The sequence below is a fragment of the Phacochoerus africanus genome, chromosome 6, assembly GCF_016906955.1.
Source record: "Phacochoerus africanus isolate WHEZ1 chromosome 6, ROS_Pafr_v1, whole genome shotgun sequence".
NCBI lineage: Eukaryota > Metazoa > Chordata > Mammalia > Artiodactyla > Suidae > Phacochoerus > Phacochoerus africanus.
The window spans coordinates 29,966,582-29,985,904 of record NC_062549.1 but is presented as its reverse complement, the minus strand read 5'-3'; the positions used below and the strand labels follow the sequence as shown (position 1 = coordinate 29,985,904).

Below are 19,323 nucleotides of genomic sequence, written 5' to 3'. Positions count from 1 at the left end.
CAGTACATATACCATTAAATAAAATCTATTTTCTGCCTTTTTTCACTGTACTTTCTGGTCACACTTCCTGATACTCTCAAATACTAAAAATTTGTTTTAGAAAGAGTAGAAAGTGTTCTTCATGTCTGAGAGGAACATGAGAAAACACTGAGAACAAAATGGAACCATCCAAAATTGAAAATCAAGTTGCCTATATTTAAGTCTGGAGACCCTACAGTTCTTAATTTTTCTCTACTTTGCCCTGCCGTATTCCATTTGCTACATAGCAAATGAGTGATCTTTTTAAAAACATAAATCAGATAAATGTCATCTCCTATGTTAAATATACTTATGACTTCCCTTTGCAATTAGAACAAATTCCAAAGTTTGTTTTTAGCCTAGCCTACAGGGTCCTATGTCATCAAGACCTTGATTACTTCTCAGACCTAACTTCCCTTCACTCTACCCCTTACTTATTATGTTCCAATCATATTGGTCTTCTTTCTGCTATCCCAACATGCCAAATTCATCTCCACCTCATGGTTTTTGCAGTTTCCTCTGTCTTCCCCTTCCCAGATGTATGGCTTATTTCTTTTCATCATTCAAGTCTTGCCTAAGAAGGCCCTTCCTAGCTATTCTCTGTAAAGTAAATCCCCCATCACCCTTAATCAGGTTGGCCCTGTTTTATTTTCTTTACGAAATCGTGATTAGAAATCTGCCTGTCCATTCAATCATATGCTGTCTTTCTGCCCAATGAGGATGTCAGCTGCACAGAGGCAGGACTACTCTGTCTGGAGCCCCTCAAACTTTCAGAGCCCAGCATGGTGCCTGGACCTCTAGAGCACTCAGAGCTATTTGTTAAATGCTATGCTAGACAATGGGCAGTGAGTTTGTTTTCACGTTGGATAATAGTCAGAGAGGCTAACAGGCCAGGTGAATATCAAGTTGGACTTCAATTATAACAGCACAAAATCTAAAGCAGCATAAGAATATGGGAGAAACAGAGGGACAAATCTCAGAAATTCAAGCTAAGTGTCACATCATCTCAGGCCAGTTTTGAGCACAAAAGCCAATCCCTTCTCTTCTTTCCCCATCACCTTAACCCAATAGCTGCTTTATTTCAACTCTCTCTCTTGATGTATTAAAATAGGCCTGAAGTTCAAAAGTAGACAACGGAGAGAAATGTACAGGAAACTATGATAAATTGACCACTTTCCTGCCATGTGTCTATGGAACTTGCTGCCTAGCAATAATCTAAGTGTTCCATTAAAATGACAAAAGACATTTCCTTCTTTAGCCTAAACACATTCCAAAAGCATATATCAGAAAGGAAAAAAGAGAAAAGAGAGAGAGAAAGAAAAAGAAAGAGAAAAAGAGAAAGAAAGAGGAAGAAAGACAGGAAAGGAAAGGGAGAAAGTGAAGAATATGTGATATAAACCCCCAAGGAACAATTTCAAAGCTTAAATTATTCATTATATACCACAGAGGACAGAAACTATAAGAACTGAAACTAAGGATTTATTGACCATAAAATTCCAGTTCTTTTAAAAAAATAAATAAAAATGACTATTTTCTTAAAGAAAGCTAGATAATTTCATCCAGCTTCCCTTTAATAATTGAGTGCCTCTAACCTTTCTTGAAAGGAAAATCTTCCACAAAAGAAAAGTTCTTTCACCAGCATAGTAACTTTGAAATCAGCCTTACTGTAAGTCTGTAGGTTTGTACATTGTTTTACTTTATGTTTTTCAAATAAAATTATAAAATGAAGTATGATGCCCTGGCAAATCTTTTTACCAAAGAATAAAGGATGATATATGTACAAGGAGCAGAAGTTAGAAGATCACAATTTTATAAAATCAACCAAATAATTTATTTGGTCAGTGATTGGCAATGTAACAAAGTATCACCCTACAGGGTTTCCATTAATTTACAAGGGGAAAAGTGGTGTAGAGAGCTACAGATCATTTTACCCTAACCAAATTTAAATAACATCATTGAGTGTGGTAAACTGGCTTTTGTGCCTCCCGATGAACTGCAACAGGAAGTGGCCAGTAATTCTACAAAGCACTCCCACCACCATGTTCAACTCAACCTAATTAAGCCTTTAGACTTAACTTCCAGCTTAAAAAACAAAAACCATGGGGATGGAAGAGTAAAAGTACATCTTTAAGAAATATTCGGACAAATTAAGAATACAGGGCAGTATATAGAACTGACCCAGTTTCTTAAAAATCTCAAGAAAAAAAAAAGCCAGAGAAAGACAAATATTTTATGTTATCACTCGTATGTGGAATCTAAAAATTAAAACAAACTAGTGAATATAACAAAAAAGAGACTCACAGATAGACAAAACAATTTAGCGGTTACTCGTTGGTAGTAGGATGGGGGGAGAGGCAAGAAGGGGTAGAGGATTAGAGGTACAAACTACCACGTATAAAATAAATAAGCTACGAGGATATATTGTACAGAACAGAGAATACAGTACATATTTTATAATAACTATAAATAGAGTATAATCTTTAGAAATTGTGTATCACTATATTGTACATTCGAAACTTCACTAGTTACTATGCTGGTGAAAGAAATTTTCTTTTGTGAAAGTTTTTCCTTTTAAAAAAGGTTAGAGGCACTCAACCTTTTCAACTATTTCTCAATTTAAAAAAAATGGGAGATTGCTCCAAATTAAAAGGGACTATTAGGTCTTGAAAAATGAAATGCCTATAAAATTTGTGGTAGAAACTGAGGAAATATGAATGTGAAAATTAGATAATCTTAGAGAATTATTATTAATCATAACATATATTTAATATAATTATTATAAAGTATACCATATATTTTAATTTGTATACTATGTAAACATATAGTGTATTTATAACAATGATAACCTCACCAGGTTATGGAATTTAATAGAGACAGTACTTAATACAGATGCAAAAATTGTGGGTAGAAGTTAACTTGCCCAACAGAGCTAATACACAGAGGAGTCAGAATGGAACCCAGGTTAGCCTCCCTGAGTCTGAGTTCCTTCCCATTGGCTCATGCAGCTGTACACAAGCAACTTCTCTCTGGCAAAGAAAGGTTATCTCCCTTAAGTCAGTAACAACTGTTACCAAGTGATTTCTTTCAGTCACCAACAGATACTCTCCTTGTTGTAACTGATAGCATCTGAGTTCTTTCCAGTACTCATCCCAACACGAAACTAGCACTATGAGGCAGGAAGATGACCCAACTTCTCATGTTCCTCAGAGTAGAGAGAAAATACATCCATCCAATGTTCTCAGTCAGTCAGAACACCTTTGCAGTAGACTGCTTCTATTCAAAGTCCTACTCTGACCCATCCACTTTTGTGGGTACATATTACCATCAACACACAACCCTTAGGACACAGCCGTTGGACTTGGGAGCATTGAGTTGAGATCTGCAGAAATTAAGAGGCTAATATTAGTGAATTTCATCATTCATAAGTATTTATTGAGAGCCTACTGTGTAAAAGTATTGTTTTAAATTACAAGCATACAGCAGTCAGACAGACCGAATTCTTGCTCTCTAGGAGTCTGTATCTTGGTGCAGGCATTAGCTCACTTTTTCTATAAAGGACCAGACAGCAAATATCTTAGTCTTCACAGGCCCTGGTGCAACTACTCAATTCTATTTTATGGATAAAGCAACCACACACAAAACCAAAAATTTTATTTACAGAAAAGACATTTCAAATTTGACCTGAGCCCTCTCCTAATGGGTTATCAAATATCATACACTTTTTCCAGATTTTTTGTGAGAAAAAAGTTTTTGTGAGAAAAGTAATTACCAGGTCATTTTCCTCGGACCTCTCCTTAGTAAATATACTTTATTACCATTTCAATTACCAAAGTTAAATGTTTATTCAACTATCCTCTCATCAAGTTAAAGAGACAGTAGTTCAACTTCGAGAGATGCCCCTTCAAACCTGTTTCTCCCTAGAGATTGAAGCTCATTGATTAAATTGTTCCTGAACTGCCTTAAAATTTTGATTGTAGGATTCAAGTCCAAACAATAGGTGTGACAGTTTGTGACTTCTAAGAAGCAGATGATAAAATGAGATTATACATGCAGGAAATTTATTAGGGAAATGCCTGTGAAGGGAAAAAAAAAATGGGAATAAGCTAGAGTTGGCTAGGATCCCCTCTGACTGGGATGTAGATCTAGACACAGCCAAAAAGAGAGGGAAGGAAGTGAGGCTAACTAGAAGTCTTAGCCAGCAGGGCAGTTGTGGGAAAGTTTGGCAAGGCTGATGGAGATCCCTTAGTCATGTGTCAGTGGAATCCTAGAGCTCCCAGGAGTGGGTTTAAGTACCACTGTCACAGTGTGTTATTGGCTGGAAGTAGCTGCTGAGGATTATGGTCTCTGCACCAACACATTGATATGGATTTCGGACCACAGCACCTGGGGCTACTGCTTTCATACACCCTACAGAGTAAGAGATTGGAAAGGTGCATTTTTATGATGGTGAGCAAAGGCTTCAGAGCTAATTAATTTGATGGGATGTTAAGAAAAATAAAGGTTAGAAAAGTTTTGTCATATTAATTTAACTCAGTTAAACTCACTGAGGATAAAGACCTCTTTACTTATTATATGCTATTTAGTACATATTAAAATATCTTGCATCAAGCAGGTACACAAAATGTATCTTTAAAATTAGTAAATTCCATTTATAACAGTATGTTCTCATATAAATGATTGGAAGTTGGAAGAAACTTAGGCTCAGTGTCTATAGAACTTCCCCACAGTTACACAGCCAGAAAGTGTCAAGGATAACACTGGATGCTAAGATTACATGAGATGATGGGCAGGCTCATGGTAAAATGGCAGTAGCTGGTGGTACCCCCAGCAGCAGCAGCATCTTCATCATTTATAGAAAAATCTAGTTGCTATTATTAGGTTCACCTTAAACTGTTTCATCTGATTTCTATCTTACCCTAAGCTTGGACTCAAGTTGTATCCGCAGCCTTTGAGAGAGAAAGGACTCATGAGAGAGAGGTAGTATGCATAGAGAGCTGCTAAAGCATGTAGACCCTGATGCCAGATTGCCTGGATTCAAATCTTCCCTCTATTATTTATTAGTTTTTCCCCCTGGGGCAAGTTGATTTACCTCTCTGAGTTTCAGTTTCTACATCTTTAAATAAAAAATAGTAATAGTACTTACCTATAAAGTTTATAAACAATTATCAAAGAGCTCATATACATAGAATTGCTTACAAAGAGACAAGCACAGATTATTAAAGGTGAATATTTATGTTGTTTGTTGGTCTACTAGCATACCTCTAAACAAAATTGGCCTGAGCAATAAGTCAGAAATAGATTCATACTATAGGACGAGACATGAATAATGTCTGAAACCAAGCCCTTCATACTACATACTTGGAAAGAAGAACTAGAAGAGGAAATATTGGTACAAACTGATAATAGAGTAAGAAAAACACTGAAAGCTAGACTAAAGAGGAAGGAATGGGCCTAGTGTTGATTCCTGATTCACACCTCCATGACCAGTAGGGTTATTCAGATGTGTTAATTATCTGTCTCTTTTCTGATCATGATGCTTATTGAACACAAGAGTATTTATAAATGCCATTGCAACAAAACCAAGGCTCTATCACATTTTGTTAAGTTCAAGTCTAGAAGGTCAGCACAGGACTAGAAAGTAGTAAGTTACCTGTCTTTATAACATCATCATGTGAACACTAGGACCCAAAAATATAGTGCAAAACTGTTGGCCTGAGTTTCTAAAAAAAAAAAAAGTGAGGATCTGAAGTCAGTTTAGGAAAAGTAGTACATAGTAGAACTGAATATAGAAAAAATCTAGCAGCATACCTGAATAGCATTAAAGAATCTATTGCTTTATAAATGGATTTATTCTTTTGTTTATTAAAAGAATACAGTGTACTGGGATTAAGGAATAATCCAGGAATTACTTTGGTATTGATTGATTGATTGATTTACTGATTTTTAGGGCTGCATCCATGGCATATGGAGGTTCCCAGGCTAGGGGTCCAATCAGAGCTACAACTGCCAGCCTACACCACAGCCACAGCAATGAAGGACCCAAGCCAGGTCTGCAACCTACACCAGCTCATGGCAACACTGGATTCTTAACTCACTGAGCAAGGCCAGGAATTGAACCCACAACCTCATGGTTCCTAGTCAGATCTGTTTCCACTGTGCCACAATGGTAATTCCCAGGAATTACTTTCTAAACTTGGTCTTGTATCAGAACTTGAGTGCATTTGAATGAGTAAGTATAAGTAGAACATGTACCGTTGCAAAGGTTCAAATAAGCACTTTGTGAGTATAAATTCACATGAAAAAAGACTGGAGCATCACAGCTACAAACAGCAGAGACATTAGAATGAAGATGAAATGAAGACTTCCGGACTCACTTTTAAGGTAGGACCAAGTTTGTCTAAGTTATTGTCAGACAACCTATTTCCACTTCCATTATGTTGCAAGTTCTGATGGATTTGTGATTTTAAAGATGTTTTCCAAGTTTCAGCTACATTAAAATTCTTCTTGGTGTATCTAATAAAAAATTTCATTGGCCTTTAATGACTAATCAGCTTTAGTTGCTTTATATAGAGAGTATGTTTTTTTGTTGTGAATTTTCTGTATTATTTCTATAAAGTACACATTCTTAATCTTAAGGATGCAGAACAAGTTATCACTTAAAATTTTACACAGCCTATATTTTAACAGTTTAGGGATTAGTATGCCTACAGTGGGAAACTTTTCCCTCCACAACTTCACTTCCTAGGTGGAAAGAGAACAAAAACAACTCAATCTGGGGAATGGAAAAAAAAAAAACAACAAATGCTGCCATGTATATCATAAAACGTATTATAACAGAAACGCATAAAAGTTTCAAATGATCAACCAAGGAGGATAATATTAACTGTGTGTTTCAAATTTTTACATATATAGAATACCGTGTAGGAGTTGGTGAGCATTCATTTCTAATAAAAATAAGAGAATACACTCATATTATTTACACCACAAGAAGCCACTGTTTATAAATAAACCAAGCTTGCTCAGTTTGATGATAACTGATTACATAAACTCTCATAATTTTTAGTTATAGTATGTAGTTTTCCCTTCCTTATACCTCATAGTTATCTGATGATAGTGTGCAACAAAAAATATTTTCCAAATTCTATGTGATTTGTTGCTCCAACATGATCCACATTTATTTAATTAGTTAATTATTAGCATTACTAATCAAAGAGGACAGAGAAGGAAAGAAACAAGTATGCCTCAGTTTGAGTACCAGATTCAATTCACTTGCTAATAGATACGAGAAAATTGAATTTTCTGTTGTAAATGGTTTTCATAGATATTATTTATACATGGGAATGTGGTTTGTATAATATAAGAGGCTCTATCTATGTAAATTGTTTCTCTTTACATATCAACATTTGATCTGTGATGATATTAACACAAATGAACTCAAATAGAACTATAGTTGCATCTTATTTTGAATTTATATTCTTAAAAGAGTTAGCATTAGAGGCCATTGGACTGAGGTGGTTCTAAAGCCTTGGTAAAGTACATAAACAAACCAATATCTAAGCGAGAGCTAATGCCCTTGAATCCAAGAGCATAAAACTTAAGAACAACCAATCACAAACAGCCGACTAGGCTTTCCCAAGTAAGGCAACTGCTTAAGCTATAGCCAATCAAATAATTTCATTGCTTTGCTTTGCATCTTCTCTGTTAAAAACTTTTCCCTTTGTTCCTGCAGTAGAACTACTTTCGGTTAGGTGCTGCCCAATTTGAATCAAGGTTTGCACAAATAAGCTCTTGAAAATGTTAATGTGCCTCAGTTTATCTTTTAACAATATAGTTCACCTTTGATTCTGAAAATCAACAGGATTAAGACAAAATCATCCTCTGGGTTTCAAAATGGTAACCTGAATAACCATTTCCATGGTTAAAAGGGCCTGAAATATCATCTTCTAGTCTTCAAAAATGGCATTTTCATTAAGCTATAATAATAGGCTTGTGATTGTGATAATTAAAAGGCACTTTACTGATTTGTACATAACCGTCATTGTCCAGAGCAGGGTAAGATGTGTATATATGTGTGTAGGTATATGTAAGGAAAGAGTTTACACACATACATATATAAGGAAAGAGTGTTAATTGGCATCTCATTATAAAATCATACTGAATAAAAAAAAAAATCTACATATTCCAGATGAGTTGGTTTGGGGTTTTCCCTCCTATCCAACGAATGCATAAAATCTCTATAGGTGCCATTATAGCTAGAGTACTACCAGAGACAAAACAGGATAGGTCAAAAATGTACATCAAAAGCACCAATTTGACACAAATGGTTATTTTGTTTGACATATATCATATCACAGTTGGTAGCTGCAGTGTTTGTTTGAATTTAAACGCTGATTAAGTCCTTTGCCAGTCCTGTTTTTGCAAACACATACAAAGCTAAATATACCAACTCTCATTAAATCAAAAGAAACATGCATAGCATGTCAGGCAGTCGTTGTTATTACCAATAAACAAAAATGTATATGTTTTCCCAATCCCGGTGCTAAAATGTGCTCTGTGTTTATGGAATAAGCTATAGGAAAAAAAAAAAAAAGTCTTCCCAGTTAAGAATGTGTCGACTCTGGCTCGGGGGTGTACCTGGGTCTCAACATCTGTCAGCTTTCTGGTCTGCTCTGCGGTTTGAGAGAGGAGGCTGGTCCCTATCTCAAGCATGGTGGCCGTGTGGTTCTGAACTGCATTCTGCTGTATCTGGGCCATCTCCGACTTCATATTTTCCACAATGTAATTCTCAATCTGCAAGAGAAAAAGGACAAAACACTACATTATAAGCAAAGCCATTCGTTTGGAGCATGAAATATTTACAATGACAAAACAAGACACAGCTGGCAAATCAGCCATCTGACAGGAACCCTCTGCATTGCTAGGAATTGAGGAAATGGGAACAGAGCACATAGGAATATAGTTGCTAACACACTCCTTATATAATGATACACACACATATAATTAACAGAATCATAATGAAAATTTGCGCTCAGTGCTTTCTCATTTAACTCTTACAGCAAAGATGTGAGAGTTAAGCACAGATGACCTCCTTTTTTTTTTTTTTAATTTTATAGCTAAAATTTCTGGGGAAACAGAATCAGAGAAGGTCGCTGATGAGCTAGGGTCACTAAGCAAAAACACAGCAAAGTTAGCACAGTCATTTTAACATAAATCTTGGTTCTCTGGTCTTTTCATTACACCGTATTGACAACTCATCTCTGAGAAAAATTTAGCCTCCTTTATAATGAAAAATAAAAGACCATGCCGGGTTAGGAAAATGGGACAAAGAGTGGGAGGAGGGCAGATGCCTAAAACATAAGCCTTTAAGGGAATATTAAAGTATAAGCAAGAGCATATGAAATGAGCTGCAGAGCCTCAGAGCTAACTAGAACTATTCTCAGTGTTCCTTTGCAAGCTCAAAAGAAGGGACTGAATATATGGTCCATAAAGCAGCATTTGCCCTTCTTGCCTCGGAGAGTAACACTTAGTCCTCTATGGTGCCATCTTAGAGAATATTATGGTTGTAAAATAAATGGTACCGTAAAGGCCAAGAAGAATTATTACATGACTTACAATGAGGGTGCCTGCTAGGCACCTAGGAAAATAAAGCTAAGCACACGCACTGCTTGGAAATTACAGAAAGAAACTTGCACCTTCCTGTCAGTGCACTTAATTCTCCCCTGCTATTGTGTTGTAACTACATTTTATTACCTAATTACACATTGGGGAAACTGCATCCCAGAGGAGTCAAGTCCAAGGCCACACACTGCAAAAACAGCCAGACTTGGATTTGAGTGCTGAAGTCCTTAACTTTCATACCAATACTGTTAACCACTTGATAGTTCTGCCAAGTTGTGTTTCATAAGCCAGGTTCCAAATCATTAACAGCTACGTGATTTTTACTGATTTAGTGACCCAAAATACATCCACTATTTTATAATCTATAGTAACACTATTGTCATGTGACAAATATAGCCTAAAACTAAATTCTTCTTTGTAAACTTTGGCAGTTCACTCTCTAACAACCTCTCCTTCTTATTTCTATTCATCAAACATGAGTCTGCCCAAGTAAAAGAAAATAAAAGGTTAGAATCAAGCTCATATTGTTATCAATAGGTTCTGACTTTGTTCTTGATCAATATAAGTTAACACCCCCTTCATCTTTTATTTCCAAATAAACATGGAACAAAATTAAACCTAACAAAAATTCATTATAAAAAATACAAAGTAGATTAGAATACATACTTGGAAATTATCTTAACTAAACATAAGGTCTCTAAGCTCAATTTAATTTTGGCTTAGTTCCAACTGATCTAACATATTTAAACAACAAGGGGAAGGTAAGGGACAGGAAGGTAGGTTGTTTTTGATTCTATAGCATATGATCCTTCCTTTCTTAATAACTTCCCTTAACTTAATCTTTTGGGAACCTGTCTTTCCCCCTTCAGAATACATGCCACTCTACATGTTTGAGCCTGACAAACCAGAATGTTCTGCTCTTACTCAGAGAGGGTGAATTATTCAGGAATGAGAAAAAATACTGCAAGCACAGCTATTAAGTTTCAGTTATACAATATTGTCCAAATACTCTATAAAAGAACTTCTTTTTCTTCTATGGGTAGTAAACTAGTAACATATCCACCTAACACTGTTGATGTCCCATTCTGCCATCATAAAACCAGAGCTAGCCTAAGAATGAGACCATGTCAGAAGGATAGGTAGGAAGATAAACAGATATACAGTCAGGAGATACAGACAGAAGGATACTTTCAGAGCACCTCAATCCTGTTATGTGTTTTGTCAGACCACCCTTGGACTTTTAGTTGTAAACTACATGATGTCCCCTTGAGCAGACCACTTTTTTTTTTTTTTGCTTCAATCACATTGATTTAGGTTTCTAACACAACCAAAAAAAAGTCTTGACTGATAAATCCGATGGACGCTTAGCAAAGGAAACTTTGGACAGACAAATATTAGCAGTATGTTCCTTGCTCATCCAGGGAATTTGTGGATGTATATAAACATATGTATATCTCAAAAATGGTAGGTAACTCTCTATCATAGAGATGATACTTGCCATTTATAGCTGACATTTATCCATTGTCTACTATGTGCATTAAGCTAAGTGTTTTCTTTTTATAACAGCACTTAAAGCTCACAGCAACTTATATGGTAGGTACTGTTATAGCTGCTTTGCAGGTGAGAGTGTTAAGGCTTAGAAAATTCACAACTTGGTCAAGAACAAACAAGAACTCATCCCTGAGGGCCAAAATCCCATGTTTTTAACCTCTGAACTAATCATCTTAGCACTACTTAATTACTTTATGTATTTTATTTCATAGCTCCTAAACCTTGTGTGTTCATCAAAACTATCTGGAAAGCATTTTAAAAATGAAGATGGAAGGATAACACACCAGCGCTTTGAATCAGAATTTTCAAGAGTATGGACTAGGGAATTATATATTTAAAAAAAACTTCCTAGTGTAATTCTGATTCAGGCAAAGAACAATGCTTCTCAAACTGTGGTCCGCAGAAAAACTTCCTGTACCAGAACTATTTGTGAACAGTCTACCATGAGATGAGAAAACTGTACCAGAATGAAAATTATCTATGTTGCAATAAATGCCATTTATGACAAACACACAGAAAATAATAATACTCAATGGAGAAAAGCTGAAAGCCTTCATGCTAAAATCTGGAACAAAACAAAGGTATTATTCAACATAGTATTAGAAGTCCTAGCCACAGTAATCAGACAAACAAAAGAAATGAAAGGCATCCAAAATAGGAATAGAAGAGGTAAAACTGACACTGTATGCAGATGACATACTATACGTAGAAAACCCTAAGGACTCAACCCCAAAACTACTTGAACTGATCAATAAATTCAGCCAAGTAGTAGAACATTCAGAAATCAGTTGCATTTCTGTATACTAACAATGAAATATTAGAAAAGGAATACAGACATACAATACCTTTTAAAATTGCACCCCCAAAAACCAAATACCTGGGAATACACTTGACCAAGGAGCTAAAGGACTTATATGCTGAGAACTATAAAACTTTAATCAAGGAAATTAAAGAAGATTCAAAGAAATGGAAAGATATTCCATCCCCCTGGGTTGGAAAAATGAATATTATAAAAATGGCCATACTACCCAAAGCAATCTACAGATTCAGTGCAATCCCTATCAAATTACCCATGACATTTTTCACAGAACTAGAACAAACAATCCAAAAGTTTACATGGAACCACAAAAGGCCCAGAATTGCCAAAGCAATTCTGAGGAACAAAAACCAAGCAGGAGGCATAACTCTCCCAGACTTCAGGCAATATTACAAAGCCACAGTCATCAAGACAGTGTGGTACTGGTACCAAAACAGACAGGCAGACCAAGGGAACACAATAGAGAACCCAGAATTATACCCAGACACCTTTGGTCAATTAATCTTTGACAAAGAAGGCAAGAATATAAAATGGGAAAAAGGCAGTCTTTTCAGCAAGCATTGCTGGGAAACCTGGACAGTGGCATGCAAATCAATGAAACTAGAACACACCCTCACACCATGCACAAGAATAAACTCAAAATGGCTTAAAGACTTAAATAAAAGACAAGACACCATCAAACTCCTAGAAGAGAACATAGGCAAAACATTCGCTGACATCAACCTTATAAATGTTTTCTCAGGTCAGTCTCCCAAAGCAACAGAAATAAGAGCAAAAATAAACCCATGGGACCTCATCAAACTGACAAGCTTTTGCACAGCCAAGGAAACCAAAAAGAAAACAAAAAGACAACCTACAGAATGGCAGAAAATCATTATGAATGACCCAACTGACAAGGGCTTAATCTCTAGAATATACAAGCAACTTACATATACAACTCAACAGCAAAAAAGCCAACAACCCAATGCAAAAATGGGTAAAAGACCTAAATAGACATTTCTCCAAGGAAGATTTACAGATGGCCAGCAAGAACAGGAAAAAATGCCCAACATCTCTGATTATTAGAGAAATGTAAATCAAAACTACCATGAGATATCACCTCACACCAGTCGGAATGGCCATCAGTAGTAAGTCCACAAATAACAAGTGCTGGAGGGGGTGTGGAGAAAAGGGAACCCTCCTACACTGTTGGTGGGAATGTAAGCTGGTACAACCACTATGCAGAACAGTATGGAGGTACCTTAGAAAACCATACCTAGAACTACCATAAGTCCCAGCAATCCCACTCTTGGGCATCTATCCGGACAAAACTTTCCTTAAAAAAGACACATGCACCCGCATGTTCATTGCAACACTATTCACAATGGCCAGGACATGCAAACAACCCAAATGTCCATTGACAAATGACTAAATTAGGAAGATGTGGTATATATACACAATGGAATTCTACTCAGCCATTTAAAAAAACACAAAATAATGCCATTTGAAGCAACATGGATGAAACTAGAGACTCTTATACTGAGTGAAGTAAGTCAGAAAGAGAAAGACAAATACCATATGATATCACTTATATCTGGAATCTACTATACGGCACAAATGAACCTTTCCATGGAAAAGAAACTTATGGACTTGCAGAATAGACTTGTGGTTGCCAAGGGGGAGGAGGAGGTAGTGGGATGGATTGGGAGCTTGGGGTTAATAGATGCAAACTATTGCTTTTGGAATGGATTAGCAATGAGATCCTGCTGTGTAGCACTGGGAACTATGTCTAGTCACTTATGATGGAGACTGATAATGTGAGAAAAAAGAATGTACACACATATGCGTAACTGGGTCACCATGCTGTACAGTAGAAAAAAATTGTATTGGGGAAATAACAATAAAAAATTTTTTAAAAAGAGAAAATTATCTATGTTGCTAACCACGCAATGCGTGTGTGAGTGTGTGTGTGAAGAAAGTAATGCTCTGTTTAATTTACATTCAGATGCAAGCTTCTTACCTTGTTCACAAAATGGCAATTTCCTTATGTAAGAGTGATTTGATCCATGAAATTTATTCTATGTCCATTCCTTGCTTACCAAAATATTTCAAATTACAACTTGATCTATGTAGATTTCTCTCCTGAGAGAGAATTTGTTAATCAGTGAGCTCCAGTACAGATATGTTTGATAATTATACATCAAGTTCTTATACAGTTAGTTAGTGGAAGTTAATTCTCAGAGCTTGACTTGCTGTGGGTGTAATAATAATCATGTGCCTCAGTCTCCATAGAGGATACCCTCTGGCATAGAATGACTACTTCAAGATTCAACTGCTTTATGGTCCTTATCTATGTTAGATACTATCTATTCATTTATTCTGTATTATTGTGCATTTTTTAAACTATAAAAGTTAATACCAGCGAAGCAAAATATTTGCTTTATGCCAGCATTCATCACAAAGAGCCTCCCAGTTCTGCTGACCCTTCTATAGAAATAAACTAGATCTTCAACCTACACTAAAATTCCTATTTGGGATGCCATGATGAGTAACATGAATATAACTCCAGCTAATTATTTTTTAATCAAATTGGTCTGCTTTCCCTAAAAGTAACTGCCTTTTAATGGAAAAGGTAATGGCACACTTAAGTAGCAAAACCAGATGTAGTTTAGATTTAAGGAGAGAGGCAGAAGTCAAATATACAATGTGTGATTAATAAGGACTACTTTCATCTTATCTCTAAACATTCCTGTGTAGATGTATCACTATGAAATACATCTTGATGTGCTATATTAACAGGATTCAGGAAAGATTTGCAACAAATTTGATTGTCTTCATACATTCTGTACTGGTTTCAAAATATGTTTACAGAATATGATAGCTAATTCAAGGTTCAACATTTTATAGACATCTAAGATATGCTGACCATGAGAGCTATAGGGTCATAAAGTAGGAGATTCCCAATCTGAATCAAAAATTATTTGACTATATTGCTACTCTCAGTGTCTGACTCCAGAGCTTTCTAAATACTGACCAAAAAACTATTAAAAGGATGCAGGATGTGATTTAAAGTGAGATAATAAACAATAAATGATGACTTTTAAGCAAAAAATTAATGCTACATTTATAAAGTGATTTAGTGTTTACAAGGAGCTTTCATACACTGTCTGAATTGATTTTATACCAACCTTACAAGGTTGACTCCATTTTAAGGTTTAAGAAACTGAGGCTCAGAGGCCTTAAGTATTTTGTTAGAAATTAAAGATTCAAATATATCTTGATGTTTCACAAATCTTAGAGGTGTGGGAACTGTTTTGCTGTTGGATTAGTTGGCTTGTTGACTGATTCACTTACTGATTTCATTTTTAAACAGCTCACTTAAGAATTCATTTACTTTTTCCCTTGAGAAAAACATACATTAGAGGTGATTACTTCACTCTGCTTCACCATACTGGAGGCCAAGTTAATTTGAAGTAAGTGAGAGGTTTATGCCCAGGTATTTAGAAATTTTATTTGCTAAATTTTGTACTTTTAATACAGTGGGTCATTAAAAATCTTCTCATCAGTGCATACTGTTTTTTCTTAGCATGCAGTTTATAACATGTCTGTTTTTCTTAACCCATTTTATTTCTTATAAACTGCTGTAAAATAGAACAAAGGAAATAAGAACAATGACAACATGATAAGCTTCTACTAAGGCTAAGTATATACCAGGTTTTATAAAAATAGAGCTCACTGACTACTTAAAATAACCCAGGCATTTTATTATCTTTCCTCATTTCACTTATTGATAAGGAAACAGGCTCTAGAGGTGAAGTAAATTTTCTATGAGCACACAGTAAGTCAGTGATAGAACTAGTATGTTGCTTTGAAAAGAATCCTAGAAGGGCCCTCAGAATGTGCTCCTTCCAGAGGACAGTCACCCATCAAGCACAAACACACTATCACGAATGACATAGACAAATTCTGGTAACGCGCAATATCCATGCAGGGAATAAGTAAAATGAAGGCAGAAATGATCAGGTGAAACTGTTCAAAGACAGATAATTTTTCATTTTTAATTTAATGATTTTCATGGTGATTGATGGCTATAACATCCTGGGAAATGTTATAGGTGGTAAGAAGCAAATATATAGTTCACTTTATGATGAGCAGTGTTATTAAATAGAGAAAAATATTTTGAGTCAAGATTATCAGCCAGTTGTAATTCATTCATAAATTGCTCACCCATGTCTTTTGCCCAATGACTAATAGAGAATTAATGTTACCATTTTCTACGACAAAAGAGGATTTTGGGAGAGATGTCTTACTGGGACCTCAAAATTCTTGCTGCTTCATGTTCATGAGAACTAAAATCTGTGTGGTATTATGTATGTCTTGCATGTGAAATGCATTATTTATCATTTTACTTCAAGAGATCACTTCGAGGAGTCTCTTAAAGGACAGTAAGTCTTAAAGCACAAAGAACAGTACTTCTCCGTGTAATTCTTAAGAAAATAACATTTTAAACTCTATAAAAATTGACAAAGGCATTGTTCGCTTAAAATATGTTGTAGAGTAAGTGGACTCTCATTGAATGTGGGTGCATATGGTATTACTCAGTTACGGCAAAACAACCATGAAATAAAGTAAAAGGGTAAATATAGGAAAGCAATAAAAAGGTAAAGCAATGCAAAAAAATGCCTTAAATGTTGATGCTTTTATCTAATATCATTGTTTCATAAATCAGTGGCAATATTAAAAATGCAACTATATCTAGGTTTATGCATTTTATAAAACATTATGGCTGATGTCAAATATATTATCTGTAAGAATTTCTATTATTAGAACTCCCAGCACACTCCTTCTTCTTTCACAAAATGGAGAAGTATAATTAATTGTCTTTTTTTAGACCAACAGATCTATTTAGCTAACATTTGACAGTTTCTATATAGATATGCATGACATGAATCCCATTTCTCATTTTGGTATCTGAAGGAATAGTTAATTTAAAGAAGAAAAAAAAATCAGAATAAGTGAATTGGAAGAGATATTAAATATTATGAGCTCCAAGGATCTCATTTTACAGGTGTGGTGAATGAGGTTCAGAAAGGTTATAGAAAGCAAGGTGAAACAACTAATTAATGTCAGATGCCAGGCTGTGACCACTCTGTAGGAAACTCAGACTTAAATTAGTAGGCTGAGTCAACAACAATGGCTGCTGGTACTGTTGGCTCACCTCACATTTCTTTCCAGTTCCTTGCTTTCTGCTCCTTGATTTACTTCTGATGGTTCCTGATTTGAGGCTACCTTTTTACAATAGCAATTCATACTTATCAGTTTTAGGGGTTTTGACTTTGCCCTCTGGACTCTAACACCCCTTAGCTGCTTCACAGTCATTGAGCCTTCATATCCCCCGGATATTATTCTCCTCATGCATCACCCCATAAATGGATTAAAAACTGGTACCAGATTCTATATTAGTTCTGGCTAACCTTGCATCAGTTCACTTTAGTCCTAGCAAACATGTGCTGAATGCATCCTATGTACTGAGCCTGGTGTCAGATATTACAGATACAAAGAGTTGAGTCTTGTCAAAAATAGACACTTACAGATGGGTCATTTCAACAGTTGGTGAATAAATATTCTGTTGGAGTTTACGTCTGACTATTCCTCCTTGTAAATATTCTTATCTTTTTAATAAGAAGCTCTCAGATACTGAAATTAATTATGCAAGGGGATCTTTGTTAGGTCCCCTCCAATGGAGTAATGGTAACATCCTTGTTGAAGCATACAGAAAAACTAAGCTTCAAGGGCACTCTAGAACAATCCCATATGAACAAATTCTTCTTCAAGTTGACATTCACATATAGTGCCCCATATTTGGGCCAAGACCAATGAAAATCATTCTCTCTTCACATGAACAAGTACCAAAACACATTTTACTAGCATGGGACCTCTCCTTAACACCCACCTTCTCACACACAGAAAAAGTCAGAGTTATGAAACTTTAAATATTTTCTAAACAGGTATTACTGTTTATTCACTTTGTGAACCTGGGCAAGTCACTTATGCAAAATGGATTTCAGATTTTCATCTAGAAAATGAAGGGCTGGATTAGATTATTTTAACATCTTTTGAAGCTCTCAAATTACTAGATTTAAAATGTCCTTTACAAAGAACAGGAGTTTGTGATATTTCAATATTTATTTACTTTAGTAAATCAAAATATGGGTGTATATATCTATGTCTATAAAATATAAAGTACATATCCTTAATGGTAGTTAGGAAACAATGATATAGGAACAAAATAGAAAAAGTCTCTATAGCAGGCACATCTGTTTTAAGATAAAGAGCTAGAATTTGATTTCTTTAATTTCCAGGCACCATTCTATCCCACTGTTCCTTGTCTTCCTCCAACACAATCTGGCTTTCTTCCTATGTTTCTTATGTCAATGAATGGCACCACCACCACCTATCCATTCATCTAAGCCACAGGGAGTTGCTGTTCACAATTCCTTGTCTTCATTTTCTATATTCAGTCAGCACCAGATTCTGTTGCTTCTGTTTACTGAAGGCTGCCTAGGTCCATCCCTCTCCCCTCTTCCCTTTCTCCCTACCATATCTCATTATCTTCACAGGCACTGACGTAGGTCAGACACTTGACATTTTTTTTTCTGGATTTGTTAATGGCCCCATAATTGGTCTCCTGACGCCAGACTTGCTTCCTCCAATATATCATCCATGGCTTAATCGAAGGGATCAGTCAATGTAAAATACAAACGTAGCCTTATCTGCTACTTTTTTTTTTTTTGGCCTTTTAGGGCCGCACTTGCACACTTGCCCTACTTGTTCCCAGGCTAGGGGTCTAATTGGAGCTGTTGCTGCTGGCCTACACCACAGCCACAGCAACACCAGATCTGAGCCACATGTGTGACTTACACCATAGCTCACGGCAATGCTGGATCCTTAATCCAGTGAGCGAGACCAGGGATTGAACCTTCAATCTCATGGTTCCTAGTCAGATTCATTTCTGCTGAGCCACGGCAGGAACTCCAACCATGGTACTTTAAAAACACATTCAATAGCTTCCAACTGCCTGCATCAAAAGTCGCAACTCCTTAATTAGCACTGAAGAATCTTTATCATCTAGATTCAGCTTCCCTCTCTCTACACATACCTTCTGCTCTAGACACATCAAATTGTTTGCCTTTATTCAAACATACATTGTTTTCTTTTGCTTCCATGCCATTGCACATACTTTGCTCTGACTGGAATGTTCTTTTTTTCACCTCATCTTCCCCTTTCCTAGGTTAGGTCCTGATTTTCCAAATCAGTTCAAATTTTTTCACCTTGAGGGC

General features: G+C 35.9%; 1 protein-coding gene across 2 annotated transcripts in view; it reads right to left on the bottom strand.

The window, feature by feature from the left end:
• Positions 1–19,323, bottom strand: part of ANGPT1 (angiopoietin 1) — a 289,488-nt gene that overhangs the window by 113,245 nt on the left and 156,920 nt on the right. For both annotated transcript variants that reach the window (XM_047783418.1, XM_047783419.1), the window contains exon 2: positions 8,653–8,808. In XM_047783418.1, coding sequence (XP_047639374.1) covers positions 8,653–8,808 — 156 coding nt within the window. The remainder of the gene's footprint in view (positions 1–8,652; positions 8,809–19,323) is intronic.